General features: G+C 41.3%; 1 protein-coding gene across 4 annotated transcripts in view; it reads left to right on the top strand.

Annotated features, from left to right (window-relative positions):
- Window positions 1-11,362: 11,362 nt before the first annotated feature.
- The window catches only part of LOC135213705 (uncharacterized), a 215,365-nt gene continuing 212,375 nt past the window's right edge, over window positions 11,363-14,352 (top strand). For 2 of the 4 annotated variants that reach the window (XM_064247811.1, XM_064247813.1), the window contains exon 1: window positions 11,366-13,923. In XM_064247811.1, coding sequence (XP_064103881.1) covers window positions 11,617-13,923 — 2,307 coding nt within the window. In that variant the 5' untranslated portion in view covers window positions 11,366-11,616. Of the gene's footprint in view, window positions 13,924-14,352 lie in introns of all 4 variants that reach the window. The other 2 variants (XM_064247809.1, XM_064247810.1) reach the window with 2 other exon arrangements.

Below are 14,352 nucleotides of genomic sequence, written 5' to 3'. Positions count from 1 at the left end.
CTTATAAGCTTCTAAAGTCTGTTATAAACTCCTAAAGTCTGTCATAAACTTCTAAGGTCTGTTATCAACTTCTAAAGTCTGTCATAAACTTCTAAAGTTTCTTATAAGCTTCTAATTTCTGTTGTAAACTTCTAAAGTATTTTATAAGCTTCTAAAGTTTGTTATAAGCTTCTAAAGACTGTTATAAACTTCTAAGGTTTGCTATGAACTTCTTAGGTCTGTTATAAACTTCCAAAGTCTGTTATAAACTTCTAAAGTTTTTATAAGCTTCTAAAGTCTGTTATAAACTTCTAAGGTCTGTTATAAACTTCTAAAGTATTCTATAAATTTATAAAGTCTGTTATAAGCTTCTAAAGTCTGTTAAACTTCTAAAGTCTGTTATAAGCTTCTAAGGTCTGTTATGAACTGCTAAAGTCTGTTTTGTTGTTTCGCCTACATTTTTTTAAAGAATTTTACGACGCTATGCCTCAGATTAGTAGTCACAGTGAAGTGAAGTCAGTTCTAACGTGACTCTACAGGATTTTTTTTGTTTTTCTGTGAAAGACTATGATCGATCTTAAAACTTCTGAAGCTAGATGGCTGCAAATTGGTGTGTAGATCATCCACCCTCCAATCATCAAATATACCAAATTGCAGCCCTCTAGCCTTAGTAGTTTTGATTTTTATTCAAGATTAAAGTTAGCCATAGTCGTGTGTCTGGCAACGATATAGGCCAGGCCACCACCGGGCCGTAGTTAAAGTTTCATGGGCAGCGGCTCGTACAGCATTATACCGAGACAACCAAAAGATAGATCTATTTTCGGTGGCCTTGATTATACGCTGTGCAGAAAGTTCGATTGCGCCGAAGAAACTTTGGCGCATTATTAACTTGTTTCAAATGTACTAATAATACGAAGTTGTCGCCTATATGAACAGTGTCGAAAAAGCTCCCTTTTCCACTGTAAAGCATTAGGATATCCGTGTAGATAAAATATCCGTGAAATTTATTGTTGGTTCATAAGCAGCCTTTGCATATTTTTTTCATATTAATTTTTTTATTTCCTTAAGATTATGTGGTCCATCAAACATCACTGGGTATTGCCTTCACTCTTGTGTTATTTTTAGACCGAATTTTTGGAGCGCAGAATAAATCAACACTAGATTTTATGTCTCCGATCAGCTGATACCTTCACATTTTTTTTTTAAGTAGCATCATCTCACGAAACCGGCCCATTCCTGGTCCCATTCCCGCTGTTGGTAAGTTCTCCCTCTGTCCTACTTTCCTTGTATCTCCGTAGGGGGCAATGCCGTCAGCGCACCTGACACGGTGCACTGTAGGCATTACTTGAGGTTCTTTGCAGCGTCCTTTCCTTAGGCCCCTAGCTGCAACCCTTTTCGGTCCTTTTACTGTACCTCTATTCATGTTCTCTTTCTTCCATCTTGCTGTCCATCCTCTCCTAACAATGATTTCGTAGCGCAACTGATTTGAGGTTTTCCTCCTGTTACACCTTTCAAACCTTTCTACTCTATGTTTCCCTTTCAGATCTGAATGACCTCGTAGTCGTAGGTCCCCCAGCGTTTGGCATTTGGACTCAGTTCTATTTTCCATTCCACCCCACTTTCCTGTTAGTCCCCCTCTTAGTTCCCGGTCCAGAAAAGGACTTAAATCGGCTCGTACCCACGGCTTGAACTCGGCGTAAAAATAACAATCCTGTTAAAGTCAACATTCCCAAGTCCTTCCCAACAATGGAGAAAGCGTGGTAAGACTGATTTGGCACAGTGGAGGTGAAACGATTGAACGCGCCGCCAACGATTTTCTCAAGAAAACAGTTCTTGTTTTTGGTTTACGTCGCTCGTGGGACGGGCTTCTTTGGCAACGGGAATTCGTTTAGTTCTGAAGATTCGAGCGTTCGTGTTTTACTCTCTATAACCCCGATTTCTCACGGCCTGGAAAGGGGGGGTCCTTTTATATTTATGGTTTGTGAACTGTTGTGATATCCGTAATACGGAGATACTTATGAAGTCCCGGGTACCATTCTAAAAGCCTTTTCCTTGTTTCGCGTTCCGTGTGTTTGGTCGAAGGTTTAACTTTATGCAATCGAAGTGGAGAATCGATCTGCTTTTGATTATGGCTTGTGAACTGTTATGATATCCGTAATACGAAGGTAGTACGTATAAAAGTTCCCGGGTATCATTCTTAAAAACCTCTCCCTTTTTTCGCGTTCTGTACAGGTTTGGTCGAAGGTTTAACTGTATCCAATCGAAGAAGATAATTAATCTGCTTTCTATCACTTTTGTCCTTTTGGGTTTCAGCAACCCTACCATGAGATTAGTGATAGATTAAGCTATAAACGGATGAAATGGGGGAGGGTAGGGAGTGACCCATCTTCACTGAAACTTGCTACAAACCTTAGGGATTTCAGGTTTACAGAACTCTGAAGCCAAACAAGATTTAATATAAATTTAAACTTGTACAGTCCGCTTGATTTTTTGTATTTGGATGATGCATATCATCCTATAGCGTCACCATGTAGGGGGCTAGTGCCGTCAGTACAACTCATGCGATGCACTGTAGACATGACTTAAGAATCTTTGCTGCAACCCCTTTCGTTCCCTTTACTGTCCCTCATGTCATATTCTTTTTCCCATCTTACTCTCCACCCTCACCTAACAATTGCTTCACAGTGCAACTGCTTTGAGGTTTTCCTCCTGTTACATCTTTCAAACCTTTTACTGTCAATTTCCGTTTCAGCTTTGAATGACCTCAAAGGTCCCAGTCCCTGGTCTTTGACCTAAATTCTACAGGGTGTCCGTAAAGTCCCAGTACCATTCTGAGCAATGAATACTTGTAATGGTACTGGGACTTTATGGACAACCTGTATAATCTGTTCAGTTCTATAACATACAAATCGTTTATCGCCTCAGCAGCAGCAGCAGCGACTACGAAGCCTTAGCGGCTGATGTCGTCGGCGATGCTCGATTTTATGCTGCCTTTGTATTCTGTTCGATCCGTCGTCCGTGGCACGGAATAGATCTTGGCGATTACAGATCACCGAGGAGTTGGTTAGCAAGCCCTGCGGCCAGAGGTATTTGTTGTATGTGACTATTACTCTTGTATATATATCTATATAATATATATATATATATATATATATATATATATCTATATATATTTACACGCACACACAAGAGCAATTGGCCGCATACAGCAAAAATATATACTTCTCGACGCAGGGCTTTCTAACACTTAGTGAGCTTATATATGTATATATATATATATATATATATATATATATATATATATATATGTGTGTGTGTGTGTGTGTGTGTGTGTGTGTGTGCGTGTGTGTGTGTATATAAAAAGCATTGTGTGTCGTCAATGCATCACTACTACCCCCAATACTTTTCTGCCATTTCAATACATTTTTATATATTTATTAATTCATTGGTTTATTTAATTTTTTTTCAATAGTGGGGTCTTGTCTCTTGTATTTCCCGTTTACATCCTTATACTTCTTCCTAATGAACACCCTAATATTCTTTGGAAACTTGAATTTCAAGTAAGTGGCCCCTTTGATGGGTTTGTTTCGTATAAATAGGGTTCATTTTCTGAGTAATAATAATAATAATAATAATAATAATAATAATATAATAATAATAATAATAATAATAATAATAATAATAATAATAATAATAATAATAATAATAATAATAATAATAATACTTATAATAATAATAATAATAATAATAATAATGTATATTAAGGTGTTTGTCCAAACAGGAGTGGTTTTTGAAAGAAAAATAGGATGGTGGTCAGTGCCACATCCATACTTATATATCTGCTGATTCGTGTGTGTGTGTGTGTGTATGTGTGAATGCCAGCAAGAGGAATGCAGTGCGTTGACGTATATATACGTTTGAATCTTCCTTTCGAAAGGTGGCCCTGAGCTTTGCTCCTTCGTGGTAAAGATAACAAAGTGAAGAACAAGAGCGGGCGAATGATAATTTCAGAGATGGTCCGGGAGAGAGAGAGAGAGAGAGAGAAAACAAGGCGTGGCCGTTGCGGTTCTGCTCGCCATATGAAGATATTTGGGCTGCCGGATCTTCTTCTTCTTCTTCTTCTCTTCTTCTTCTTCTTCTTCTTCTTCTTCTTTTCGGGTTTTCTTGGTCAGAGGTTTGGACACAAGGCCTGACCATCACTAAGAAGACGTTTGACGAGACCTCTGCGTCGCATTTCTCGTTTCAAACTGAGTTTCTCTTCCCCCTGATTGACTTTTGAAAGAGAGGTGACGCAGGCGAACGAACGAGGTCAAACGGCAAAGATGATGCCATCATGTGGGACAGCTGCTTTTGAGGGAGAGATCGAAGGAAACCGTAGGTAGATAAAAGACAGAGAGAGGGAACTAGAGACTGACTTGACTGGACGTTGCAGTGATCGTTTAGCACTGTTTATATAAAGTTGTTGAGGAGGGCACACTGTAAGCGGTATTCCCTACGGGTATAAATCCATGAAATGAACAAACACTTTTTTCATGTTGAGCATTGAAGAACTTCACATGAATTTATTTAATAGGTAAAACATGATTTTCCTTTTTTTACAGAGAAATCTCCAGTGCGCCCTTATGGTGGACTTTAAACTGTTTTTAGTTTTATGTAAAAGAAAACGATTGAGATGGCTATTTGTCTGTCCGTCCGTCCGCACTTTTTCTGTCCGTCCTCAGATCTTAAAGACTACCGAAGCTAGAGGGCTGCAAATTGGTACGTTGATCATCTACCCTCCAATCATCAAACATGCCAAATTGCAGCCCTCTAGCATTAGTCGTTTGTTATTTTATTTAAGGTTAAAATTAGCCATGATCGTGCGTCTGGCACCGCTATTGTTGCCGCCACCACAGGCCATTGATGAGTGTTTCATGGGTCGTGGCTGAGAGTTTCATACAGCGTTATACACTGTACAGAAAACTCGATTGCGCTGAAGACACTTCGGCGCAATTTTACCTTTTTTTTGTGTAAATAAATTATTTTACGGAATTTTGTGGAAGTAATTAGATGTGATTTCATGGAGTTTGATCCTGCAAATCGAAGTTGGGGATTTTCTTTCTTTCTTTCTTTCATGCCTCGCAGAGCTGGCATTTCTCAATGAAGCGATGTCATTGTTTCCACCGAGGTGCTCTCTCTCTCTCTCTCTCTCTCTCTCCCTCTCTCTCTCTCTCTGTCTTTGTGGCTTATTCTTTCGTGCATTCATGTTAACTTTGGATTTGTGTATGTTCAGCGTCCATATAATTTCAAAACTCATTTTTTTGTCTGATTTTTTCTGTGTATCCGTAAGCATTCTCTCTCTCTCTCTCTCTCTCTCTCTCTCTCTCTCTCTCTCTCTCTCTCTCTCTCATTTTGTTGCTTTTATTTCTTAAAGTTTTAGGCATAGTACATTAGTCCCTGTCTAGTTTCATTTACTCTCTCTCTCTCTCATTTTGTTACTTTTTTGCTTCTCTCTCTCTCTCTCTCTCTCTCTCTCTCTCTCTCATTTTGTTACTTTTTTTGCTTAAAATTTTAGGAAAAATGCATTAGTCACTGACTGGTTTTATTAACAAATCACCCCCAACCGCCTCTCTCTCTCTCTCTCTCTCTCTCTCTCTCTCTCTCTCTCTCTCTCTCTCTCTCTCCCCATGTCCGCTTAGTTGTCACGATACCTCCCTGGCGTCACGGCTAGAGATGGCTGACTCTGTTCCTGTCACCGAACGGGTGATATTCAACCAGGCAGGTATACATATATACATCCGACAACAGGTGGTAACGTGGATCGATCACGTCTCACCCACCTGCGATGTGACCACCTGTTACTGGCGGGACTTTATGGGAAAGTGAGCACGCGCGCCTTCGCGTACGTGTGCGTATGCTCGATACAGCCGCGCGTCTCAATACGCGTTTTCAGACAGTCAAGAAGTCGAGATGCGTCAGTGTGTATGCGTATGCTGAGGAAAATTTAACAACTGATTAGCACATTATTATTATTATTATTATTATTATTATTATTATTATTATTATTATTATTCTGTTTTCGTTATGTCTTCTCATACTTGGTCGTCCTTCTACTTCAACTTTCGTCCTGTCAACATAATCTCTCATGTTTTGTTCAGTCATGCAATGAGGACAAACTCGGTTAAGTTGGAGATCTATTCCAGTTCAGTTTTTCCCTCTCGTTCAGAGGCCGATGGCACAAGAGACAAAAAAATGATCACCGTAACTTTGAAGCCTATGATGTAATTTAAATTTAAAATATAGTTATTTTTTCTCTGTTTGTTTGTTTGTATGTCGATTCTACGTTCCATGGAACCAGTGGTTATTCAGCAACGGGACCAACGGCTTTACGTGACTACCGAACCACGTCGAGAGTGAACTTCTATCAATAGAAATACACATCTCTCACCCCTCAATGGAATGACCGAGAATCGGTAACAGGCTAATACCATACCGATCACGCCTCTGAGCCGCTTTTCTCTGTTTATTTTTGCGTGACTGACGAATCTGAAATTTATTCTCGTGTGCTCATCTTCCTTAACCTAACCTAAAGTGACCTTAGGCGCTGGGTCCCCACTCCCTACTTTTCCGTAGGGGGATAGTGCCGTCAGTGCATCTCACGTGCTGCACTGTAGGCATTACTTAGGGTTCTTTGCAGCGTCTCTTAAGGTGGGTTTACACTAGGCTTCACCCCACACTGCATGTGTAAGACTCATCACCAACTCCTCCCAAATTCTTGATAGCCCCGCCTACTGGACTGCTCATCAAGAGTCACTCCACACCACCAAGTCACTCTATGAAGCACTTGAGAGAGAGAGAGAGAGAGAGAGAGAGAGAGAGAGAGAGAGAGAGAGAGAGAGAGAGAGAAGAGAGAAGAGTTAATTTGACGTAGATTCCAGTCATTCAGCCTGAAGCCTCTTTGTCACCTTATTAACAGTCATTTTGGTCCCTCCAATCTCAACCTAACCTGACATGATTACTTACACTTATTAGTGAATTAACTTGATAGGGCTGACATGATTTGACCTCTTTTGTAGTTTTATACTTTGACATATGGTGTTTTGATATTTTCATTCAGGAGTGAATGTTTCTTTACCCTGAACATACACACACACACAGACTCACGAAACAGTTAAGGCAATTAAGGCCCAGGGTGAGGTTTAGGGGACCTACCCAGGTCATTCCTTCCTCTCCGTGAAACGAACTCGCATGAGAGAGAGAGAGAGAGAGAGAGAGAGAGAGAGAGAGAGAGAGAGAGAGGATGTAAGCCATGAAATCAATAAGCAAACTTGCACAAAATAAATTGGTCATTTTGGAAAAATATAGATAACATACAGGAGAGAGAGAGAGAGAGAGAGAGAGAGAGAGAGAGAGAGAGAGAGAGAGAGAGAGAGAGGATTTAAGCCATGAAATCAATAAGCAAACTTGCACAAAATAATTGGTCATTTGGGAAAAATATAGATAAATGACAAAAGACAGTACACAGTGTCCTATAGATGAAGATGACATAACCTGTGAATGAGGAGAAATAATAAAAAGACAGCGATTGGTTCTTCAAAGAAGTATAGTCCCTTAACTCAGAACACATGTCGATACATTAACAATAGTAGATTCACATCAACCGTGCATTTGACGTCTAGGCCAGTCACATACGACGTTCCTGATTGGCTGTTGATAAGCCAATCACAGGGCTGGAAACTCTCAGTCTCTCTCGAGAGTTCACATAGGCAGGATGAGTGTTCCACCTCTCCTGAGGTATACGTCCAGCCCTGTCATTGGCTTATCAGGAGCGTCGTAAGGGACTGGCCTAGACATTAGATGCACGGGTGGTGTGAATCTACTATAGTAAATTCACCCATGTGCACCTGTACGTGTAAGTCAGAATAATAAAAGTTCGGACAGTCTCTGCACCTGAAAAAAAAAAAAAAAATCTGCAGCCGACCGTGAGCAGACGTATCCGTGTAAATAACACTGCAAAGAAACTAGGCATGCGGAAATGTAATCTCGCAGGGACTTGTACGTACGTACGAACGCACACTTTTGTTAAAACGTGAGTCCGAGCTGCCGGAGTTATGGACGATAATATTTATACATATTCGTATACTTCATGAGTTCCTCCTAGTTTTGTGTGTGTGTGTGTGTGTGTGTGTGTGTGTACTGTTTTCCCATCTTGTACCTTTTATTTTGAATTTAACAGTCTGGCGGGGTTTTGTAATTTGTGCTGTACAAAAAAATTCACACACACACACACACACACACACGTCTAGGTCTACAAAAGAAAACCATACAGTCCTTACTATATTCTATAGCTCTGTCTAGGTCTTCAAAAAAGAAAAAGAAAAAAAAAACATCGTACAGCCCTTGCTATCTTCTATAGCCCAGTCTAGATCTATGTACAGTCCTTGCTATATTCTATAGCCCAATCTAGGTCTACAAAAAATCGTCCAGCACTTGCTATATTCTATAGCGCAGTCTAGGTCTACAAAAAAAAATCGTACCGTTCTTGCTATATTCTAAAGCGCAGTCTATTGTCTACAAAAAAAAATCGTACAGTCCGTGCTATATTCTGCAGTTCAGTCTAGTTCTACAGAAAAAAATCCTACAGCCCTTTCAAGAATGGAAGATCCATAGAATACTATATCCTCTATTCATGATCAGACTTCCAAGGTCTGTAAAATACAAAATTCAATAGGCCTAGTCAGACTTATCTTTTCAGATGACGCATTCAAAAGATAAACTCGTGACTGTCAGAGAGACGTCAAAGTAATCAGCTGATTTGTTTGCGTTGACAGACAGCCATAATGTCACGTCCTTTATTTACTAGATTAAATGCTTGTATAATAATAATAATAATAATAATAATAATAATAATAATAATAATAATAATAATAATATCTTCGGTATTGTTTACCTTATAGCTTTCAGCTCAATTATGTTTTATATTTCTTGCAATTATTATTATTGTTGTTGTTGTTGTTGTTGTTGTCGTTGTTGATTCTAGCATTCACTGTATATATATAATCTATATATATATATATATATATAGTATAATATATATATATATACATATATATATATATATATATATATATATATATATATATATATACATATATATATTTATATAATATATATATATATATCTAAATATATATATAGATAATCTATATATATATAAATATATATATCATATATATATATATATATATATATATATATATATCTATAATATATATACGCACGCAATATCCATATATGTCTATATATGTACGTATGTGCGTATTTATATATATATATTATATATATATATATATATATATATATATATATATATAATAATTTAATATATATACATATGTATGTATATATACGTATATGTATATATATAATATATATATATATCTATATATATATGCATACACTAATTAAAAGGTTGGCTACATAGATCAAAACATAATGTCACAGGAAGGAGATCCCCGCTGACCTTTCATTTTTATCTGCGAAGTTAGACCACGAAGCTGTCAATCTCTCAGTCGGGTTTGTCACCCCCATATTCTCATGAAGATTGTGCTAAAAGACATACTTATATACATAAACACATATATGAATGAGAGAGAGAGAGAGAGAGAGAGAGAGAGAGAGAGAGAGAGTCAGCCAGCTACCGCCTGCGAGCAAGCAACCAAGCAAACCAGCAAGCAAAATCTCTGATGTGTCAGCGTCGCCAGTTCGGTTCGATTATATTGATTGTCTCGAAAAACTGCGGGACGGCTGAGGGGCGTCACTCTCCTGCTGCGGCGGGAAGTTGCCGAAGCATAATATATGGCTGGTGTGATCGCTGTTTCCGAAACCGTCAAACAGAAGTTTACAAGTCTTTCTGATGGTATCAAGGCCTAAAGATTAAAATCTTTAGGCCTATTGGATCGTATTCTCGCGCATCTGTCCGAACTTCCATGATAGGACGCTGAAGTTCACTTCGTTGGTTGGTGTTAATGGCGTTAGTTTATTAGGCTGATTGGCGAACTCGTGTACATTACACTTGTTTTATTGTCAGCGGAGTTGAATGTTCGCGTTGCATCGTTGTTCTCCTTTTTTGCAACAATTTTGCGGAATCATAATACCTAAAGCAGAGAGACACAGAGAGGGGTGGGATTAAAAGTCAAATAGCAATCAAGTTATAAAACTACGTGGGTATACGAAAAGAATGTTTGAATTAGATTTATAATGTATCCATGCAAGATTCAACGATTTAATCTTACAATAATGTTGAACTTAAAAATCATCAAAGCGTTATGTTACAAACGACGTAGGTCTATGGTAATGAATGCAGTATACATAGCTAGAAAATATGTATCTATATTATATATATATATATATATATATATATATATATATATATATATAATTTGTTTTGTCATTTCATGCTATTATCTAATTCACTAGTATTACATTCGATGAATGCAACAATAAGCATCGTGAGTTTCCTGCGAAGATTAATGTAGTTTTGCTTCGTACACACGTACATAGTATTGTGTATATATGTAAAATCGATTAATTACGAACCTTAAACCTAAAGTGACTACGTGAACGATTGTTCAAACTTTACAAGAGAAAAACTAACTGGTGAAAAATAGCACCGCCTTGGCTTTGTTTAGTATTCCCTTGCGTAACAAGTTCAACTGTACTGAATTGATACAAAAATTACCGCCTGTTGTATACTCGGGAAAGAAAAATTATCCGGAATAGATAAGCCAGAAGTAATTTGTGTATTTGTTCCAGTAGTTGCCAGTTGTATGCTATATTAATTCCACTCTTCTGTGGGAGAAAATTGCAGTTTATTCGTGAAACGTTTCTGATTGCGCAGTCATGAAAAATCACGCAATTACGCACGGGTGTGGATTTATTAATGTATGGATCGAACCCTCTCATGGGCGTATACTATGTTTTGCCATGCGTTCAAATTTTAGACGCATCTTCTCGGGAGACATGGTAGCAGAGGTAGTGAGATGCTTGTCTTGGAATGTAATTTTACGTAAGGATAACCACCCTTTAGCGTATGGATGAGCACGAAGTACATTTTTATACAAAGTACAGTTAGAGGAGGTGTCAGCTGGGAGTACGTTAATCTACTTCCCGACATGGCCGGTAGAGGGCCTACGCTTTATGTTCCAAGGCGCGCAACATATCTATTCAATTAATATTTTTTTATCTTACGGTGAAAAGCAATCTAGGTGCAAAATTCCAGTCTTAAAAACTATATGACGTATGGATTATTAAAACAACCTTCTTATACTAAAATACTGCAGCAGTGACGTGAATAAAATCAAGGAAAATACCACACATGGCATCGACCCCACGGAGCGGCAAGCTTATCAACAACAGTGAGGATAGGACGGTGTCGGTGTTAGGTGTGACACCACAACTCCAGGCAAACCATGGAATTATCAGAGAAATACTAGACCTTCAGTGAAAACCGATTGTGTACATAGTGTATAGTCTTACTCCTACCGGAAAACAAGCAAATGAAGGGCAGTGGTTACTTGAGTGGTGTAAAAAGTGGGTAGAGGAAGTGATATCTCTAGTTAGCGGATGTTTTAACTGATAAGCTCGCCTGTTATCATCATGGCTACGATGCAAGGTTACATAAGTGGTCAAGAATCCCAACTGGATGACCTCCCTTCGTGGAAAAGGGATTTGATATTACGTAAAAGGGCTAATGTCCGAATGCATGGAGGGTTTGGGCTCCCAACTCCCACACCATCGATGGCGGGTCGGGGGCGAGGCTTACTGAGTGGCCCTCCAGTGTCATCCTCAGTGAGTGGCCCGTCATCCTCGCTGAGTGGCCCAGCATGCTCATTGAGGGGCCCACATCTCCCATTGATACGCTCCGTGAGTGGCCCAGCCTCCTCCCACCCCTACCCGTCAAACAACAACGCGGTCAGTTCTCGATTGGAAGGTGGTCGTGTCACTTTGAGTGGTGGTAGTGGTGATGGGAGCTATTCCCAGAAATGTGCCGTAAAGAGTGAAATTGCGAGTGCCAACGTAAGCAACATGCATCACAAAGGTCTTAACGATGAGGGGCCGAGGGTTACCTCCCCGACTTACTCGTCCTATAGTGACTCTTGTACCAATGTTCAAGAAAATGATGAGGACTTTAGTTATGGACCAGGAATCGTTTCCAAACTCAAGAACCGGTACATGTCTTTGGCCATGAGGGACTCACGTTCTCGACCCCCTTTGAGAAAATTCAGTTCACTCGAGGACCTCTTGGACGACCCACGGGAAACGTGGCAGGAAAGGAGCTCGAGTGTTGCCAAACCGCGCCATGGACACAATGCCCAGGCCAACGCTGCCAGTCACCGGAGGGAGGTTATGAAGCGAGCCCGGTCTGTCGATTCGTTGAGCAGTAGGTTATCTGAGGAAACCAGATCCCGAGGGCTGCCCAAGAGCAAGTCCGCCACCAGTCGTCTGCAATCTAGTCTGTCTGCTCTGCAGAAGGATGATGTGATCATTATTGAAACCTCTAAGCCCAAGACCGATCAACAACAACAACAACTGAATGGTGCCCACACAAAAGGCGTGGATGGTGGCGAACCCCCGCCCTTGACCAGAAAAATGTCGTCCTCGAACCTGTTGGAGGAGGACGAAATGCCTCCTCCAGATACGGTCCGCCACGTCAAGAAGATGTTCGAGCCCGTCGGAGGCAAGGCTCTCAGAGGTACTAAAGCCCGGGTGGCTGCTCACAAGGCCGCCCAAGCAGCCATCAAAACGAATGGAGTGTCCCCACCTACATCCAAACCGGCCCTGATGGCCAAACCCACAGATATCCCTCCAAGAAAGGTCACTCCCTCCTCCGGCCCAGCTTTCCCAGTGACCATCGAAGAGGCCAAGTCATCCCTCAAACAAGTGGCACAGGTGTCTAGGGCCTCTCCGAGGGCCACCCTCAGTGTTCGTGCCACGGCCCTTAACGGGGATGCTGGTGGCGGAGAGGAAAGTGCTGCAGGAGGGGGAGGGGGCAGGGCGCGGCCTGGCCTGACCCCAGTCACTGCGTCGGTGACGGCACCTTTGGTGAACGGTGATGAACTCCGACATTCAGTTGAAAGTAACGCTGCGATAGTGGAAGAGGGAGTGAGAAGGGTCTCCAACGCAGCTGTGAACAATATTCGCAAAGAGAGTCAGTGCCAGGAATTCAATTTCACCCGGTCATCGTCGTCGACTCAAAGTCTCCATCCCAAGGCCCCAACGAAGCCTTCTTCTCCAACACCCACTCCCTTGCCAGCATCCCCCGTGGTATCTCACAGGGTGCCCCTGACCTCCTCCTCCCCCGCGGCCACGGAGCCCCCCCACCAGCTCACTTCTTCGCCCGAGACGAAGATTACCAAGTCTCAGGAGAGTGATCGGGTCCAGCAGGAGAACCTGAAGAACGCCGAAAAGTCCCGTGGAGGAGGACCTGAGTCTGTCCCGTCCAGGTTTGACCCCCACAAGGTGACCAAAGTGGAGTCCATTCGATCCCCGACCAAAAGTGAACAACCCCCGCCCTTCTTCCACCTCGGCCCCAAGGGGGACCCAGTGAAATTCCCGGCGAAAGTGGAATCCCCCAGGTCAACCCCAGCCCAGGGGAAGGAACAAGTGAGAGGTTCGCAGAAGGCCGAATCCCCCCAAAATGTAGTGTTAAGTCCAGTGGAATCCAAAGCTTCTTCCTCTCCCTTTCTGTCCGATGACCTGGTTCGAAGCCCAGGCAAAGGAAACTTGGTCGAAGCCTTCAACAAAACCTCTGCCCAGGGCATTTCCCCCGTCCTCAAGCCCGCCAACAGGGACTGGAGGGGCCAGACCGGGAATACTCAGGTGTTTAATTTCACTGACAGCAAGGCTGCTGCCCCGGATTACGTCGAGAATGACGGCCTGGACTTATCCAACAGGACGCCAAAGGTAAGGCCAATTTTAAACGTAAACTGGTAACTGAAATACAGGGTATATATCTATAAAGCCCCAGTACCATTACAAGTATTTATTGTTCAGAATGGTACTGGGACTGTAAGGGCGCCATTTATGACAGGTATCAAAGTCTCGGGTATTTATGGGAATAGCTGTATTCTTCGCTTGTATCGTTTCTCTTATCATTCACTCGTGCGATAGATAATCCCCCCCCCCCCACATCATCAATTCCTACGTGAGCCCTACGAGTGTGATTAATTTTGCTTGAGTGAGATGTATAATCCCAGTTTATCCTGTGCATTCCTTAAATGATTTATTCCATTCTCCTGTGTGATACTGATAATGATGGTGAATTGTTCGGCAGCAAAATTGTTATCCCTACTACACGCATTTGCCTCAAAGGGATATGTAGAATTCGTTTTT

This window comes from Macrobrachium nipponense, chromosome 43 (genome assembly GCF_015104395.2).
Source record: "Macrobrachium nipponense isolate FS-2020 chromosome 43, ASM1510439v2, whole genome shotgun sequence".
NCBI classification, from domain to species: domain Eukaryota; kingdom Metazoa; phylum Arthropoda; class Malacostraca; order Decapoda; family Palaemonidae; genus Macrobrachium; species Macrobrachium nipponense.
This window is presented reverse-complemented; position numbering and strand designations above follow the sequence as displayed.